This window comes from Artemia franciscana, chromosome 7 (genome assembly GCF_032884065.1).
Source record: "Artemia franciscana chromosome 7, ASM3288406v1, whole genome shotgun sequence".
NCBI lineage: Eukaryota > Metazoa > Arthropoda > Branchiopoda > Anostraca > Artemiidae > Artemia > Artemia franciscana.
This window is the reverse complement of record NC_088869.1, coordinates 48,773,345-48,792,758: the sequence shown is the minus strand read 5'-3', so window position 1 is coordinate 48,792,758 and position 19,414 is coordinate 48,773,345. Positions and strand designations below refer to the sequence as shown.

Genomic DNA, 19,414 nt, shown 5'->3' with positions numbered 1-19,414 from the left:
GTTGTTCAATACCTTTATGTACTCAGCCTAGCTGGAGCTGAATGCGAATTCTATCCTTAAATTATGCTGGATTTTAGTAAATTCCACGCACAATCTAGATTAAAATTGGGATCTGATATTTCTCCAATTTTCTCTTTTATTATTCAATCTTTTTATATCTCTAAAAAAATTCTGCTGTTCTGATATCTATGATTTTCTATGCACCCCTCTATCTAAATTAAGAAATACCATTTGTCTAGGTTAGTATACCCTGTATGCCTAGGATACAGGGTAAAATGGCATTGCTACTCTAATAGCACCTAGAATAGCCTACTATATTTGGGTTTCCTACTGGTCCTCTTCATCTTACACAAGTTATAATAAAGCATTTTAATTATCAAGAAGGCTCAACAGTCATCTAAAACCGTAATTTAAAGACTAGTGGTAAATCTGGCATTTAATTATACCTGCAATGACAAACTAAGAAAATAAATCAAATTTTGGTATCTCATACCTCTGTTTTTACCTATAAATTCTGATTCACAGTCATTAGTTACTAACTAGCATTTACAATGTAGAGGTTTTCCCCATGTCTATTCATCAGGTCATTTTAGATAACTTACACCATCAAAACCTGTTTGCTCTTTTCCTGCTTTGTAAAATATTTACCAAATTTCCAAACTGGAATGAATAACCCAGTATATTGATACATGAAAGCTGTGTAGCCTATTTGCTGGGTCCAAACTAGCAATGGGTTTTTCAGCATACAAATAAAACAAGTTAGTAAATTACCAAGTGGCTATATTGGTTGAAATCTAAGATATGTTTAAATATTAATTGGGTCCTTTTTGCTGGGTCCAAACTAGCAATGGGTTTTTCAGCATACAAATAAAACAAGTTAGTAAATTACCAAGTGGCTATATTGGTTGAAATCTAAGATATGTTTAAATATTAATTGGGTCCTTTAATTTCAGTCAAATTTTTTTCCAGTTTAACATTTCTGAGAATAGCCTTTTGATAGTTCTAATCTTCTAACCTGTTTTAATATCATGGCTTGCTAGCATTGGTCCTAGCCATTCTTAAGTAGTTTTCAAATTGTTGCTTGTCTTAAGTTTCAACTTTGTTCTTAACTTTGAGCACATATTTTTTCCTAATTAATCCATCCTTGTTTTTAATAATAATGATAATAATAATAATAATAAAAAAAAAATGCAAAATGCCACCTTTGAAACTTTTCAAGTGAAAAGGTGAGCCTAGTTAAAGGAAAAAATTGCAAATATATACTATGCTTCCTGTGTCTCCATGTTTGCTCAGGTCAAGTCTTTTCCTCTGTTAGTTGAGTCTTTTACCTCCTATAATATGTCAGTTCAAATAAGACTATCTTTTTTTAAAAACCTTGAAAATAGATGATAAAACACCTCTCTACATCTGCAAATAGGACATAAATGGACTCATTGAAAAACATCAAATTATTCAGAACAAGAATTTTTTTCATAGAAAAATATGAAAAAGAGATCACCAAAAAAGGAAATAAGATTTAGTGCTTTTTATAACAAGATTTGTACTTTAGCTAGATAGGTCAAATCAGCTGCAGTTTAGTCATAGAAGTTAGTAGGAGGGGGGGGGGGGTGCCTCCAGGAATCATTTAATTGTTTTAACTTTTACTTCTGGTATTTATATTACTACTCCAATATAGGTCCAAATTCTCTTATTTGTTATTGAAATGCCAAATAAGTAGAGATAATATCCTTTTTTTGCGTTTTTGGATTTAAATACTAATCTATAAATGTATATCAGAATATGTACAATATCATGCTGACCTCTTGCTACTTTTGCTCTTCTAAACATATCTTTTAACTAGCTCCAAAAAAAGATGTGACATAAACGTTCTGAGGATTATTTCCATTACTGATCACAATTTGCATAGTGCCAACTCTATTTGTGTGGCATTTATCTCTTCATCATCATGCTGTATGGAATGTATATATGTATGTTTGTATCACAATTTAGAAATTTTATGGTCACATATAAGCAGTACCAACCCATACTCTTTATCTATTGTTATCAGTTTTAACATGCAGCAGTAGGAGACCATGTTTTGCTTGGTGAAGAGAATTTTAGACATAAAAAAAAATTCATTGCCCCCCCTCCCACTTCTGAAGAGATATACCCCCATATTCTGATTTGCACAAACAAACTTTTTGGTAATTTTTCTATTTTTTTTAATATAAAGAGGAAGGTAACTTTCAGACTCTAGGTGTCAATTTTTCTGATCCAATTGGCATCCCTGGCAAGTTTTAACGAATACAAAAATTAAACAAGAAAAATGAGTTTTAATTTCAACAAAGCAGTGAACACAAAATAAAAACAACAACACTTTTATTAAAAAATATTCCAAATATTTTGGCCCCACATCTGGGAGAAAAAAATAAAAAGAACAAAAAAATAATTTTTTAAATAACACACAAAAAAACAACAACTAAACACATGAAGAAGAAGAAAAAAAGAATAACTCACATTATTAACAAACTTCCAGCACTGATGTTACAACATAAGAATAAAACTGAAGCAAATGTTTATAGTGAAACCTTGGGTCGTTCTCCTCTCAACATTCAGTGTATAAATGAGTATCTATTAAAAGTGATGTTGCAGTGTTTGTTTTTACAAAGAGTCAGAAAGAGGGAAAAAACTCTTGTATAAAGGAAAACAAATTTTGTTTGAGTATTTTTTTTTTACTTTTTTTTTGTGATGATGTTTATTTTGTCGTAGGTTTTATTTTTAAATATTAGCAACCTTTTTTGTGAAGAAATGACACTTTATTTTTTGTTTTCAATCTTTTACAATTTAAGTCAGAAGGTGATTGGAAGAACACTGCCATCCACAGGACTTTTGTCTTGTATATGGTTCTTTAAGTTTTTTTTTTGTAAAACATAATTACGTTTTTTTTTATTTTGTAAAACATGGTAGATATCTATCTATTTAATACTTTGGAATGACAAACTTGCACAAATGTTACTAAATCTCAAAATGAATTCAACTCTCTTTTATGTTTCCTGATAATGTCTAACATACAAGCTGTCGCCCTAGAAAATTCCTATATAGGTGACTTGATTATTTAGCACTTTACAGGCGTTATGTTGGACTGTTGTTGTCTTAAAGGAAGGTCTTTGAGTTTTGTGGTCTAGTGTATTCCAGCCAAGAAAATTACTCTTGGAAAATACCATGACCTCTTCCCAGGGAAATTCTCCATTCAGTAAATCCCCTCAGAAAAATCCCCCTACACCCCCTCGAAATTCTCCCCACATGTAAAATTGAGCACCCAAAAAGATTAAGATGAATAAAAAGAACAAAGAAAAAAAAGGATTCAGGAGTGTTGTATCTATATTCTAAAATACATTTAGAATATATAACGTAGGATATATTATAAGATTTGTTTTATTTTTTGTTTCTTTTAATTCTTCTTCTCATGTTTTTGGGAACTAGGAGCTGAACAGGGGAAATTTAATTTGCTTATTTGGAAAAGGAGTTCTGTTGATCCTAAATTTTCTTGATTCTGACTTGGATTTTGACTCTGTTATATTGAAATTTAATTTTTTTAAAATGCCATATTGATACATCAGATGGGAATACCTTCTGATGCACACATATGCTTAGTGGTTGCATTATAGAGCACGAGGGATGAACTGATATTATGTGAACCATGCCAATCTCCCTAATCCAAAGGCTGAAGAGGTCCTTATTGTCTGCCAAGGAATTACAAGGCAAACAAGAGAAATATCAGACACTTATTCTCACATTATTTTGACTGTTGCAAGAGGCTTGACAGACCTAGCTCTCGCCAGGCTTACTATGTTTAGATCTTGAGTTTTTTCTGCCTTTGTCTTAGCGTCTGTAGAAAAGTTCATTTGCTTGAGCTCCAAAAGAGATGCAGAAGTGAACCTGAGTTTTTTTTATGCAGATTTCAATGATACCATCCCTGCCCATTCTTCCTATTGGTTACGTTGTGTCAGCTTTTGAAGATATCCCAGGGGATCTTGGCAGTGATTTTACCGAGTTAGTGAACTACTTCGAGGACATCTATGTAGGTCGTCTAAGAAGGAATTGAAGGGTCAAGCCACATGCACCAGTATCTGGGGCCTATTATCAGAGCCATAGAATCCACCCTTTCCTCCTGGTCAGTGATGGTAGATTTTGAAGTTTGTCAGTTAATGCCTTAAAGTTGACGTTTCCTACTGCAGAGATAAAGGTTGTTTTTTCCGCCTGTCTCAGAGCGTCTGTAGAAAAGTTCAGGCACTTGGATTCCAAGATTGATACAGAAGTGCCCCTGAGTTTTCTCTGTGGGTTTGGGTGATACCATTTCCTATTAGTAATTCTATTTCAGCTTTCGAAAATAATGAGGAAGAGCTTGGCAGTGATTTTACCGAGTTGACAGATGACTTCAAGGTTCAGCCTTCCCCCCATTTTCTTCTGGTCTATGGAATACCTGCAATCAATGTGACCAAAGCCTCCCTTAAACTAATAATTCTATGGAGAGCAGGTACTCTTGGATGCAAGGCTCCATTAGCTGCCACCATTAAGACTTCTGGAAGTTCCTGGAAATCCTGAAACGCTTATAGGGCTACATGAGTACTGTTGTCACTCATTTAGCCTTCTGGACCTCTTACTCCCACAACCCCCTTCTCCCCTCCCCCTCATCCTAGAAAACGTATATAGACCCATAATCCGTGGGTATGAATGATTTTACAAACGTATGACCTCCTAGCCCCCTAGCCATTTTTGAAAGCCATTCCCTATAATATGTGGAAATAGTTCTTTTATTTCGAAATGATACCCTTTGCTTTTTTTCTTAACGGATTTTGTTACTTTTCAAAAAAAAATTTTGGAGGGGATATACCTAGCACTGTTTGGTCACAGAGAACCCTTGCTGGCATCCTAAAGCTAAAAGACCATTAAATCACTCTGGAACACTAAAGAATTTGATTGAAAATAGAAGAAATACAGAGCTTGTATTCAGATATACCTATTTGGAACTTTTGCAATGTAGATTTTGCTGTTAAAAAAATGTTTGTTTCAAACTTATTGCTGTAGTAGTTTTTGGCCTATGTCTTTGTGCTAAATCTTCAAATGAAAAATGCAGTATATAAAGGTTTTCTAAAATCAAGTTACAGGAGACTGTTTTATGTGGCCTCAGATTTGTTGCAACAATACAAAACAATTTGCTAATAGCTGTTGAGCTTTTACTGATGTCAGTCACTCTACCTAGGTTTCCTGCTATCTTTGAATCATGGAGCCTGAGTTTGGTGATTTTTCAGTACTCATAATTTCTTCATGCTTCCCTACTTGGTACCGTACTTGTGGATTGCTTTACGTTGAAGTTTTTGTTTTGCATTTACTTTGTGTCTTTATATGTTTTTGTGTTTAATTGCTCTTGCAGAAATAAAAGATGGATTAATATAATTTGGTTCCCCTGTGCGTAGGAGTGCATGTATTATTTTGTCCTCGGAGGTTTTTTGGGGGGTTTTAGGTTTTTAGACAAATTTGATTAAACCAGATTACATTGTAATTTTAATATTTGGTGTTTGGAGCTACTGGGATGCCTGAAGCACAAAAAAGGCAGTTGGGCTCCCTCTGATACGTTTTGTAACTGAAAGAGGCCACTAGGTATTAGAATTTACGATTTTTCTCGTAACTCTACAGTTTTCTGTTCTATGTTATTAGGTGGGAAAAATTCACACTGGGACATACGTCGCTGTCTAATAATTCCAAATTAGGGTGTACCATGATCATTATTTTGCTTTAACCAACTGTTACAGAAAGCTAAGACAATTGGCTTCGTTTCGCTTTTTGGTTTCCCTATTTCCAATATTATGATCGAATTTAAACCAATGAGCTCCAAAATTCCTTGATGCAAATTGCAGCAGTGGAAGATGTTGGTAAACAGGTATGGGGGACAATTTGTTTTGTTGCATTGGATCAAATTGCATTTTAAGCTTCAAATTTGAAATTCTTGGCTTCAAAAAACCCTCAAGTACCAATTTCGCTGAAATGAAAGCCAGTTTTTCCAAATTACACTGGTAAAACTAAAGGGCCTGCTGCAAATATAGCAAAACTGGTCAACGATCGTCAAGATTTGACTTGATTATCTTCCAAGGCTTCCAAGAAAATGATAAAAAAGTTGCTAAGCATACAAAGTAAATTTAATCCTTTGGACAAGTGTCCATCCCAATCCTTAGATTTACTTCTCCCTAGACTTAAAAGAAATACCTTTTCTGAATTTTCATTGAAAAATATCCTTTTTTGCTACTTTGACTTGGAAAAACGAAGCAAAAAACAGAATTACTCCCTCCCTATATTTTGAAAGATATGTGCTGCCCCTCGCCCCAAAACGTTCTACGACTTGGTGTCACTGCCATTTGGTAGGACTCGGTAAAAAGATCTTTTGGGACACTTCCAATTCTTTAGCTTTAAAATTCGTTTATCCTTGTGAAAAATTCTCAAGAAAAGAGCAAAAGTTAGATTTTGTCTACAAAAATAATAAAGCTACACTAGTATAAAAAGCTACAAAATAAGATTTTTTAACATTAAAAGGAAAGTAAAAGCAAATTTATTTCAGATCAAAAAGTGGGAAAAGAGGCATCACAAATCAACTTTTCCGTTCATGCAGATGTTCGGCTGAGGGTGACAGTTTCAGCTCAACTTATTTCTGTAAGACACCGGCCATGTCGTCAGTTTGTAGCAAAGTTTCTAGTTTTAATGCACTTAATAATCCGAATCTCTAATGTATTGATTGATGTGTATTTAGTAACGGCAGTATGGTGAATTGAATTTCATTTCTTGCTCTTCAGCTTGGTCACTATTTAATCTACAATCGATGCATTCTCTTGAATGGCTGAGGCTGCTTAATCTTCAACATGCATGTTGGAATCTGAATTGTTGCTCTATATAGGATAGTCTACGCTGGAGTCATTGTTTCACCGGTATCTTTTTATTAAAAATTCAGGTCCTTTTTAGTAGAGCCAGTTCGTGTTTGGCCCTCTTATAATCTTTTATAGGATGTTGATGAACACCTCTTAATTCGCACTTTTATTTCTTTGCCTTGTTGGTTTTTCGTAGGGAAGCCTTACCGAGGGGGAGAGAATCTATGATTGCTGTGAGTGGACTATACATCAATTTTTGCTTCCCATATTTAGGGTATCCTGTATTGCTGCACCGTTAGCGTCACTGTAAAAGGAGACGTTTTAATTTTTGTATTTCTTGTAGAACGTTATCTTTTGGGCTCTTTGCTATTTGTAACTTCGGCTTGTCTGATACAGACAATGAGAAAAACTCATCATCCTATAAGATACATCTCTTTGTTGGGCAGATTATCCTTACTTTGAAGCTACTTATAATGTCTTCAGGACTGGGAGCCATTGTTCATGCTTTCTCCAGCGGTTTGAGGATGCTAAACATATATGTTACACTTACAGACGCTTAGGAAACTTGCTGCTTCCTTGTAGCAGGAGTTTTTCAATGATCCCATGACTGTCCTGTAGACTAGTTTGTGAGTGGTGCGAAGAGGGGTGCACGGTTAGGAAAACGCCGTTGGTTTCTGCCAAGTCAAGCAACTCAACTTTGTAATAGCTAATTGCATTTTCTAGTTTCAGAAATAGAATTTACTGATTTAAGGATTTTTGTAATGTGATTGTAAATGAGAAAGGACGAAGCAGTCAGCCGGAATAATTCCCTGAACTGGACATAAGGATTATAGGTGAAGTCCCCTGAGTAAGATGCCTCGCAAATCAGTAGACAAATGAGCAAAAGATCAACAGGTCTGAATCGGTAGGTATGACTTCCTATTTATTTCTGTAGGTCTATCCTCTCAGGTCTTTGGACATTCATAGTACACGTCTCTTCCACGCTCCAGATATTTTTCTATATGAAACGATGTTTGCCAAAAATACACTCTTAAGCTATAAAAAAGATTCTCACAGTGTAACGGTTATTTCAGTCACCAGTCCTAGACTCACCCCATCATCCATTCTAACTGTTGAAGTTTTGGGGCGAGCCATAGAACCACGATGACAATCTTTGTCTGCAACACCTTCCCTATTTCTGCCAGCTTCACATTTCCAGTTGCCTGGTACATTTATATCTTTAGTAATGGAACTGCTTAAGTATATCTGCGTGTTTCTTGTGGGGCATACAAGTAATGCCCATCTTCAGCTGTAGGTTTTTATTCCTTTTGCCTCAGTAAATATTGGAGCTTACAAACATGGTTTTCTATTTTTTTCTAAGGTGATGTTGTTGCAGGGAGCAACGAACCACTAGATGGGGCTTTTATACTTTGTTCTGATTATAAGCTACAAATTATCCTAATCAACCACTTTTTCATTATTTTTTCTATAGTGATGTGGGATGTGTTATATCAGCAAATATATTTGTACTTATTAGGTTATCAAATATTTCGTGATAACCAACTATTAGTAAACTCTAGAAAACGAAACCTTGATATGAATAGATACATCAAAGGGACCAGCTTATTATCCTGATTCCAAATATATAAGATTCATCAAGATTAATGTTACTCATCAAAAGCTACAAGCCGGAGAAAATTTGCCTATTTTATAAAAAAGGGGGGACCCACTTAAATTCAAGGAACCTTAATTAAAATCACACCATCAGATTCAGCATATCAGAAAACCCTATTGTGGAAGTTTGAAGCTCCTATATACAAAATGTGAAATTTTGCAATTTTTTTTAGCTCATATATAAATAAAAATCATGTATGCGTGTTTAATTGTTTTTCCCCAGGGGTGATTCATATTGAACTAATGGTCCTATAAGACCGGGAGAGGTTGCGTTTGAACCAAATGCACCTAGAGACGGTTGGGTTCGTAGCCCTTCTCCTGAAACTTCTATTCCTACAAATGCTACGAATCTGAATGCTATCATCTCAAACCCCCTTTTCGAACTTCGACCACCCATAGACGATTCCCTCTGAGTATGGTTGACCAAGGTGACATAAATGTGGCCACCTGGAATGTTCTGACACTAAATCAACCCGGTTCAAAGCTTCTATTAGCCAAAGAACTACAGAAATATAAAGTTACAATAGCTGGAATCACTGAAACACATCCATCTGCTGATTGTGAGGAGTACATTGGTGAAGTGCGTACACTGGTCTGGCGGTCACCAGAAATGAGGAGGTGTTGCGCCGCTCGCAAGTCCCTCTTGTCATTTGCACCAGTAAAACCCAGGCTCCTGAGAGCAAGGTTCGATAGTAAACATGGAAGAATAAACATCATCACCTGTTACGCCCTCACAAATGAAACCGAGGAAGAAGATAAGTCTGACTTTTATACCCTTTTAAGTTTTGAGCTCTCTTCAGTACCTCCCCATGACTACCTCATCCTTCTAGGAGATATGAATAATAGCATTTCAAATGAGTCTGGCATGTGGGATTTCGCTGTTGGACCTGTAACAGTAGATAGCCTAAGCGACAACAGAGTGAGAATGCTGAACTGCTGTCTCGCCCACAGTCTTACCGTTGCAAACACAAGGTTTCAGAGACTCAACTTAGCCATGTACACCTGGTATAGCAATGATGAATCCACGAAGAAGATGCTTGACTACATCGTCATACGCCGGCGATGACTGTTATCTGTACATAATTGCCTCACCTACTGATGCGCCGAACTTGGGAACACTATTGTCTTGTTAAAGCTAAAATCAGGCTTCGCCTAAAATGTACAAAAACCAGCCAGACACCTCGGGAAATTGATAGTTATCATATCCAGAAAAAACCCCGCTTTGGCTAAGCAGCATCAGGTTGAAATATTCAATAGATTCGAGGTCCTTACGTATTGTGATGATAGTGAAGGTGTATGAAAGGTCTTCACAGAGAATGATCTTGCAGCTGCAACGTTACTGAAATGAAGCAGCATAAGAAAAAAGACTGGATCAGCAACGTGTCCGTCGCCATTATTGATATTAGAGGGGAAGCCCGCCTTCGCGAGGATATGACAGCGTATAGGCAATTAAATAAAGAGCGTAACATCATGCTATGCGAAGACCATAAGACCTTTATTGACTAAAAAGCACGCAAGCTCTAAGAGGCCGCCAAAAAAAGACATTGGAGCCACATATAAGATCCTCCGTGAGCTCTCAGGTCAATACACTCAAACTAAATCCTATCTCCGCAATGCGAATGGCGAGAATATTTACGACCAATCACAGTGCCTCCACAAGTGGGAACACCACTTCGAGAAGCTACTAAACTCAGACCCAGCCGACCAAATTGACGACCAGATTACTGCTGCTGCTGACAATGCTACACCTGCCCCCGATGGCACTGAATACACTGCAGAAGAAATCAGAGGAAGAACAACAAAGCGTCGGGAGTATGTGGCCTGACATCAGAACTCCTTAAAAATGGCGATCCTACCGTGATCCTCTGGCTACGAGTGCTGTTTAATACTTTGTGACGTTCTGAAATGATACCATCAGACTGGAAGACAGGCTTACTTCTGCCAGTCTACAAGAGGGGAGGAAGTAAAGCAGTATGTACTAACTCTCGTGGTCTGCTCTCAGTACCCAGCAAACTCTACGCCATGCTTCTCCTCAAGCGGGCAACTAAGTACCTCCATCCCCTTCGCCGTCAACAGCAAGTTGGCTTCATGTCGGGTATCTCCACTACGGAGCAACTTCATACAATTAGATAGCTGATAGAGAAAACTCTAGAATTTAAAAGGAAGGCATAGATTGCCTTTGTCGATTTTTGATCTGCTTTCGACACTGTTGTCAGACAGTCACTGTGACTGATCCTTCAATCTGCTGGTGTACCGAAGAAAATTGTCAACCTGTTAAAAGAACTTCACAATAAGACCGAAAGTGCTGTCTTTGTAAATCGCCAGCTCTCATCAAATTTTCAAATTAGAAACGGTGTTCGGCAAGGCTGCGCTGCTGCTCCCGAACTCTTAAACTGTGTCATGGACCATGTTCTCAACAAAACACTGCTGGCGCGTCCGTTTGGCGTCGATTTTGCTAGAAGAATTTCGTCAAATGTTGACTTCGCTGATGATGTTGCATTGGTATGCGAAAATCTCACTGACATCAAGACTGCCCCGGAGATGCTAGCATCTGCTGCAGAAAAATGTGGTTTAAATGTAAACTGGACCTAGATCAAAATATTGCCTGTGGACAAGACACCATGCAGCCCTTGACAATTATAGAAGTATTTGGCCAAGATGTTGAGATAGTCAAGCAGTTGACCTGCCTTGGTTCAATTGTCTGCTCAAACGGAAATCTAGATGCAGAGATATCTGCAAGGGTGACAAAGGCGAACGCCGTTTTCAGCCGCCTGCTAAGACCAATATTCCACAAATTTCTGATCAGCCGTCTCAGCCTCAGACTCAGCCTCAGTAGCAAGTGGGTGTTGCACATGTCAGAGACTTGGCCTTTGACTCAATCGCAAATGATAAAGGTAGATGCTATCCAGACAAAACACCTCCGCAAAATTGTGCACGTCAGGTGGCTCGACAGGGCAATGATCCTTTCAGGATATCCTCCGGTCCTTTAAATTACCACCCCTTTGTCCGAACAGCTTGAGCCCTAGTCGCTGCTTTGGTACGGTCATTTACCTCGCATACCCACTGAAACACTTACCCGACTTATATTCGACTTAGATCCAACTGCAAACGGCTGAGAACGCCCCAAAGATAGACCACGTATTAGATGGGCGGATATCATCCGCGGTCGACTCACGGCGTGGGGCATTGACCCCAGGGAAGCTCCTACCCTCTCCCAAAACAGCCCACTCTGGAGACGACTAACGGCACTGACGTCTGGTTCCCTCTACGCTGGCGTGGCTGCCGAACAAGAGCTTTAAGTAAATAAGTAAGTAACATGACCCCCACAGTCTGCGGGGAAAGGACTGTAGTTTATGAAATTAGCCTGTTGTTTCCATATAGTACTTGTTATGGGGAAGTATACAGACATTTTTCGGGGGAATTTTGTGCTTGGTGTGGGTTTCCATGGGAAGGATTTTCCGGAGGTGAACTTTCTAGAGGAAACTTTACACGGGGAGAAGGGGGTTGACAGAATTCCTATGCAGAATCCTGTTTACTTGCCTTACTTTCCCTTTGCCAACTCAATTTTGCATGTGTAGATGTTCCGGGGGAAATTTTCAGTGGGTTTGGATTTCTGGAAAACTTTTCACAGATGGGGGATATCCTGATAAATCGAAAAAAAAAACAATTAGAAATTACAGTCTGTTTCAAATTAAAGTATGCTAATGAAAATTTTTCAGACTAAATCGCCTGCAAGCAATTTTATGGGGATATTTTCAGTGAGGATGGATACGGGCAGGGTTGTATTTTACGTGCGAGGAACATTCCATGGAGGAGCTTTCTGTGAGGGGAGGGAATTTTTCATGGAGAGTGAACCAGAATTACCGACATTATTTGAACAAAAACCAGAAATTAAATAAAAGAAACAAGTTTTCCAACTGAAAGTAAAGAGCGATATTAAAACCCAAAGTGAAAATAAATTATTCCGTGTATAAAGGGGTTGCCCTCCTCCTCAATATCATGCTCTTTACGCTAAAGTTCGACTGTGTAACCAATCTTTTTAAAGAACCTTTCCTGAAGCACAAAGACCGTTTAATTAGAATAGGACGCATTTTTTAAAAGTGCTAACAAATTCAGACAATGGGATATAGGAAATATATGTATATATATGTATTTATTCATATATGTATTTTTCTCCAAAATGGCTCCATATTTTTTCGACAAAATTGGTACTTTGGGATATTCTCGCATAAAAAAAATAGATTTGTCAAAAGTCTGAGAAAATTCGCTGAGAGCCTTGTTTTTTTTTAAGTGACGTCATGTAGCCTACTTTGTTAGTACATCAAACAAGCATTTCTTATGACATCATATAAACACTATCTTATATGATATCATGCATTTGGGATATTCTCGAATAAAAAAAGATCTAGATTGGTCAGAAGTTGAGAAAATTCGTTGAGAGCGTTATTTTTTTTTTTTGCAAATGACGTCCTGTAGCCTACTTTTTTAGTACATCATACAAGCATTTCTTGTGACATCATATAAACATTTTCTTATATGATATCATGCATAGCATAAAAAAGATTGTTAAGTTTTCAACGCATCAGTTATTTATATAGTACTAGCTGTTGCGCTTCGCACAACACCAAGACCTAGTTGGTGGGGGCGCTTCGCGGCCCCCCAAGCCCCCCCCCCCACGCGTAAGTCGTTACGCGCCACTGTATTTGTGTCCCTGTGTCCCAACTGAGAATATAGATAGATATAAATATGTTTTTAACTACGTCAAACTTGCGTAGTCAAAATTCCCTGTGTCCCGGTCGTCATTTGTGTCCCGGTCTGTAATTTCTCTTTGAGTGTCCTGGTCGTCATATATATTCCCTGTGTCCTGGTGTATTGATCTTGATTTTCGATTTGGGCACCAAACGACGTCATTTGGAAACATAAGTTATATTTTCTGATGTTTAATAAAAAAAAAACGCTTAGATTCTGACGTAGTTCCAGTAAGCAAAGTCTTCAATGGCTCTGGTGGTGCAGCCAGTTGAGGAAGTTTAACTTTTCCTGAGGTGCAACACATCTACTCAAGCTATAATCCTCGACTGGGCTGTACCTGATTCCTCGGCATGCTTTCTTTTGGCATTATCTCTTTAAGCCACAAGCCTGTTTTCATTTTGTTCTTGTGATTCCTCGGCATGATTTTTTTCGGTAATTTCTCTTTGAACTGCAAGCCTGTTTTCACGTTGTTCTTGTGGTTCCTCGGGACGCTTTCTTTTCTTACTTTCTCTTTTAGCTGCAAGCCTTTTGGCATTATCTCTTTGAGCCGCTTCCTCGGCTGTTTCTTCTGCCATTGTAGGATTTATACTAAAATTTCTCGCACGATTTGATTCCTTGGCTGTTTCTTCTGCCATTGTAGGATTTATACAAAATATTCTCTTTGAATCGCCCCCTTATATGCTTATAATGGCGTCATATACAAAGCCTTATATATTTATAATGACGTCATATACAAACATACAAAATACATACATGACATCATAGCACAGCACCTTGGATGCAGGTGCGAGCAAACTGTCTCCCTCTTCACAGTATTTGGAAAAATAGGTGTCACCCGGAAATGCGGTATACTTGTCCAATTTGCGGTGATCTTGATGGGCTAGACCATTTTCTTTTCAGGTGTCAGGGTAAATGAGCTAAGAGGGAGCTTTCTTGGGATGGATGGTCGTGAGCCCCTTCTTGGAACTTTGAAGTCGACGTCGAAAATAATTATAGTAGCAGTGGCAAATTCTGTCCGGAAGGGTCTTGTTATTCGAAAGTCGATTGTTACATAATTTAGTTTGTTTGTTGTTATTTATGTATGTATACGGCCTGAAAAATGGCTTTAAATGCAGTCATTCATTCATAATGCTCAATCCGTATAATGACGTCAGTCGCCAAACATACATACAGCTCATTTTTACATAAATCTTATTTTTAAATAAAATTAAAACAATTTATATTTTATATACAGTTTTATATTGTTAAAGCAAAGGTCATTGCTAAATTGTCTGAAATAATCAAATCCAAAACGGTTTCAAAAATGAAACGAAGAGTAAAGACACGGGCGGTTAGAAGATATGCGAAAGCAACAATTAGAGCATGTTAAAAATGAAAATGAAGAGTAAAGACACGCGCGGTTAGAAGACATGCGACACCGAACATATGAGCGAGTCAAAAATGAAAATGAAGAGCAAAGACACACATGGTTAGAAGACACGTGACACCGAGCATGTGAGCAAGTCAAAAATGAAAATGAAGAGCAAAGACACGCATTGTTAGAAGATGTGTGACACCAAGCATGTAAGCGAGCCAGTGGAAATCAACCTGGACAGCGAGAATCAAAACGTTTCAAAATTGAAAATGATGGCAATTATGATTGGGTTTGTGATTTTGGTCACCAACGCCTACCATATCTTTGAAAATGGTCGGCAATGTGTCTTATATAAATGACAAAAGACAAGCCGAGGCAAAAGAAGGAAGTTTTGTCCCACCACCGGAACAATTAAAAGAAACAAAGGTGGTCATCAATGTCTACCATATCTTTTAAAATCAAAAACCTGGACTTGATAAATCATTGGAAGAAAAGGAAGTTTTTGTCCCACCATCTGAACAATTAAAAGAAACAATGGTTGGGCGATATGTCTTTCATCAAACAGTTCGTTGTAACGAACTGTAGTAAGGAGCGACCCGGCTCAATAGTAAACGAAACTCTAAAAATCGGAATTTTGATTCTAATACATACACCAAAAGAATCGGATATTTATGATGATTTTGAATATATAAGTTTAATCAAATTTAGTCTTATCCATCACAAGTAACGGGCCTGAGAAAATTTGCCTTATTTTGGAAAATAGGGGGAAACAATCGTTAAAAGTCATAGAATCTTAACGAAAATCACATCATCGCATTCAGCGTATCAGAGAACCTTACTGTAGAAGTTTCAAGCTCCTATCTACAAAAATGTTTTTTTACAAGAAGGCCGATCACGGGTGCGTGTTTATTTGTTTTCTTTTTTCTCAGGGATGATCGCATCGACCAAGTGGTGCTAGAATGTCGCGAGAGGGCTCATTCTAACGAAAAGTAAAAGTTCTAGTTCCCTTTTTAAGTGACCGAAAAAATTGGAAGGCACCTAGGCCCTCTCCCACGCTCCTTTTTTCCCAAAGTCAAGGGATCAACATTTTGAGATAGCCATTTTGTTCAACATAGTCAAAAACCTAATAACAATGTCTTTAGGGGCGACTTACTCCATCACTGTCAAAGGGGGAGGGGCTGCAAGTTACAAAATTTGACCAGTGTTTAGGTATAGTAACGGTTATTGAGAAGTGTACAGACGTTTTCAGGGGGATTTTCTGGTTGGAAGGGGGGGGGGGGTAAAGTTGAGTGGGTCTTTCCGTGGAGGAATTTGTCATGGGAAAAAATAATTTCCACGAAGGGAGCGCATGATATTCTAGCACTATTTAAAACAAAAACAAAACAATTAAAAAATAAATATGGAAAAGTTTTTTCAACTGAAAGTAAGGAGCAGTATTAAAACTTATAACGAACAAAAACTAGACCTACGTTGCCTGAGCAACGTGAAGTGTTGTGACAACCTTTGTCCGGCTTCGCCGAATGAAGTGTTGCGAGAGCAACACTTTGGTTTTGTTTCTTTGCTATCGGTCAAACGCTGAAGTTGTCAGCCTATCGAAGCTTTTAAAATGTTATGTTCAAAGAAGAACACGATCAGTAATCACATGATCAAAGGCTATTCCTCAGCGTTTGAAAAAAAAAACAATAACAAAATAATATCGAAAGAAGGGACTAAATTGAATTTGCAGCCAGTTGAACTTTATCCTTTTCAATCGTAGACATCGTGACGGATCAAGACTCGGAACAATATCTTATATAATCTAGTTGGTATTATAAAGCTATCCGTAACTTCTCAGGATCAAAATACCATAGATGACACTCTATTAATTATTCCGAAATTGCCTCGTTGTTTTACGTTATCGTTTGTACCCGTTGCGTAAACATTTAATTCTAGGTTATAGTGAGTACGGGTAGGCTACACCAGCTAGCAAAAGTTACAAGCCCCTCTTCACTAAAGATGATTGTAGCCTAACAAACGATTATTACTTACAAGTCCCCTACATGTCTTACCACTGGAACCAACTCGGTCTTACCATCAAATACACTGGAAACAAATAATAGGTACACCAAATAGCAAAATTTGCAAACCCCTCACTGCCAAAGATGATTATGAGCTGACAGCCGACCTTTCCTTACAAGTCCCCTACATGTCTCACAATTGGTATCGGCTTATTTTTGGCTTCAATGTGTACCCTACTACTGAAGTTGTCAACCCCTTGAAACTTTCAAATTAGTTTATCTTATGAAGGAATTTTTATACCAAAATATGGACGACATATATTTTGATCAGCTCATCAAGAGCTATCGATTGCCGTCGAAAAAAAATCTATGTGTCTTAGTTCAAAAGTTGATCTTTTTGCCGTAGGCCAACTTTCTAATGTCACCACTTAGAAAGGAGCAAAGGATAAGCTCCAATTTCTTTAGCAATGACAGAACTTTTGAAGTTTAAGAGGTAGCCTACATCTGATAACATTTTTCTACCTCAATCCCAAGTCTGAAAAAAACAAATGATAAACCCAGCCAAAATCACGGCTGCACTTTCGGACCCATGGGAAAATGCCGCTTTTTTGCTTCTGTAAATTTTTCCATGTATCACTCACAGAAAATATATTGGCTGTGGGGCCGAGTAACTGCCGCATATATTAGCACTTATTGATTTTAGTCCATCTTCAGTTTGAAAGTGATGCCTGCCTTCTTGCCTGCTAGAACGGAGCTTTTCACTGATGAAACGAAAGCTTGGCTGCACAACTTCAGATACTCCTCTCTGACATAGGCTATATAACTCCACTTTACTTAGCACACCATGGGCTCTGGCTCGTGGACAAGTAAAAACCATCCTTTTGGGCCCCAGGCAAGAGTTCTGCGGAGCTTTCCAAAATGTAATACCATATTCATCAATCCGGCCTGAGGTCCACACTTTCCGTAAAAACCGCACAGGCTAGACCCTTACCAGTTTCCAGGAATAAGCCGAAATCGGCGGCATAGGAAAAAAAAAGGGACAAAACCAAATACAACAATTATTACGCATATGTGGAGTTCATGTCCTCGAAAATACATCGCCTTTTACGCTAAAGTATTTTTAGTAGTTTCAACTATTTATTCTACGGCCTTTGTGATTCAGGGGTCATTCTTAAGGAATTGGGACAAAATTTTAGCTTTAGTGTAAAGAGCGAGGTATTAACGAGGGGGCAAACCCCCTCATATACGTAATAAAATATACAAATATAGAAGTTCGTTATGTAAGTTAATTCGCAAGTTACGTATATTTTCTACAAATAAAAACGTTCGTATAAAATTAAAAGTTCTAGTTGCCTTTTTAAGTAACCAAAAGATTGGAGGGCAACTAGACCTCCTCCCCCAGCCCTTTTTTCTCAAAATCTTCCGATCAAAACTAAGAGAAAGCCATTTAGCCAAAAAAAATTAATATGCAAATTTCGTTTTAATTATTCATCTGCGGAAGTCAAAAAATATATTAATTCAAAAACGTTCAAAAAATATATATGAAAGGGGTTGTCCCCTCCTCAACACCTCGCTCTTAACGCTAAAGTTTGACTCTTTGTCACGTTTCTACTTTTTAGAAAAATAAAAAACTTTAGCGTTGAGGAGGGGACAACCCCTTTCATAGACGGAATAATTTGTGTTCGTTTCAAGTTTTAATGTCGCTTCTTACTTACAGTTAAAAAGCCTGTTTTTTATATTTAATTTCTGAATGTTTTTGAATTAATGCATGTTTTTATTTTGGCTCACCGCACGTGAATAATTAAAACAAAATTTGAATATTAATTTTTTGTGGCTAAATGGCCTTCTCATAGTTTTAATCGGGCGGTTTTGATAAAAAAGAGGTGGGGGAGAAGTTGTTTGTTTGTGTGTCTGTCTGTCTGTCCGCATATGACGTCTGAATTATTTCATCATATACCAATTCAAAAACAAATGTGTTCAAGCCGAAGTAGCTGAGTTGGTAAAGCGTTATGTTCCAGGTTCTAGGTCCAGGAGGTTCCAGGCTCGAACCTTGGCTTTAGCATTAATACAAAAGAAGAAAAAACTAAAAAAGGTAAAAACTAAAAAGAAAATACTAAAAAAAACTAAATATGCTAAAAAACTAGAAAAAAGGTAAAAAACTAAAAACTAAAAAAGAAAAAAAAACTAAAAAAAGTAAAACTATATTTCATCATATACCAATCCAAAAACGAATGTATATACAGACCGGGACACAGGGAATCAAAAAACTAAAAAAGCTAAAAAACTAAAAAAGGTAAAAACTACAAAAAAAAACTAAAAAGAAAAAAAAACTAAAAAAAGAAAAAAAAAATGAAAATTAAAGGAGAAAAAGAAAACAAAAAAATAATAAAAAAACTAAAAGAGGTAAATGTATTCAAGTAGCTAAGTTGGTAAAGCGTTATGTTCCAGGTTCTGGGTCCGAGAGGTTCCAGGTTCAAACCTTGGCTTTAGCATTAATACAAAAGAAGAAAAAAAACTAAGAAAGGTAAAAACTACAAAAAAAAACTAAAAAGAAAATACTAAAAAAAGGTAAAAAACTAAAAACTAAAAAAGAAAAAAAGCTAAAAAATCTAAAAAAGGTAGAAACTACAAAAAAAACTAAAAAGAAGAAAAAACTAAAAAAGGAAAAAAACTGAAAAATAAAGGAGAAAAAGAAAACTAAAAAAATAAAAATAAAAAAACTAAAAAAGGTAAAAACTACAAAAAAAAACAAACTAAAAACAAGA

General features: G+C 37.0%; 2 protein-coding genes across 5 annotated transcripts in view; both read left to right on the top strand.

Annotated features, from left to right (window-relative positions):
* The window catches only part of LOC136029401 (protein turtle homolog B-like), a 327,014-nt gene that overhangs the window by 85 nt on the left and 307,515 nt on the right, over positions 1–19,414 (top strand). The window contains exon 2 of one of the 4 annotated variants that reach the window (XM_065707755.1): positions 5,243–7,800. The exons of 1 other annotated variant lie outside the window; for it this stretch is intronic. The gene's annotated coding sequence lies outside the window, so the exon portion shown is untranslated. Of the gene's footprint in view, positions 1–30; positions 7,801–19,414 lie in introns of those variants that run through there. 2 more of the 4 variants (XM_065707762.1, XM_065707754.1) reach the window with 2 other exon arrangements.
* On the top strand, positions 8,965–9,615 carry LOC136029712 (craniofacial development protein 2-like). Its single transcript, XM_065708215.1, has one exon. It carries the CDS (start codon positions 8,965–8,967, stop codon positions 9,613–9,615), a length of 651 nt encoding a protein of 216 aa, XP_065564287.1.

Bases quoted from the DNA above. Each gene is read 5' to 3' on its own strand.
- LOC136029712 (XM_065708215.1), top strand. From the start codon at position 8,965: ATGGTTGACCAAGGTGACATAAATGTGGCCACCTGGAATGTTCTGACA.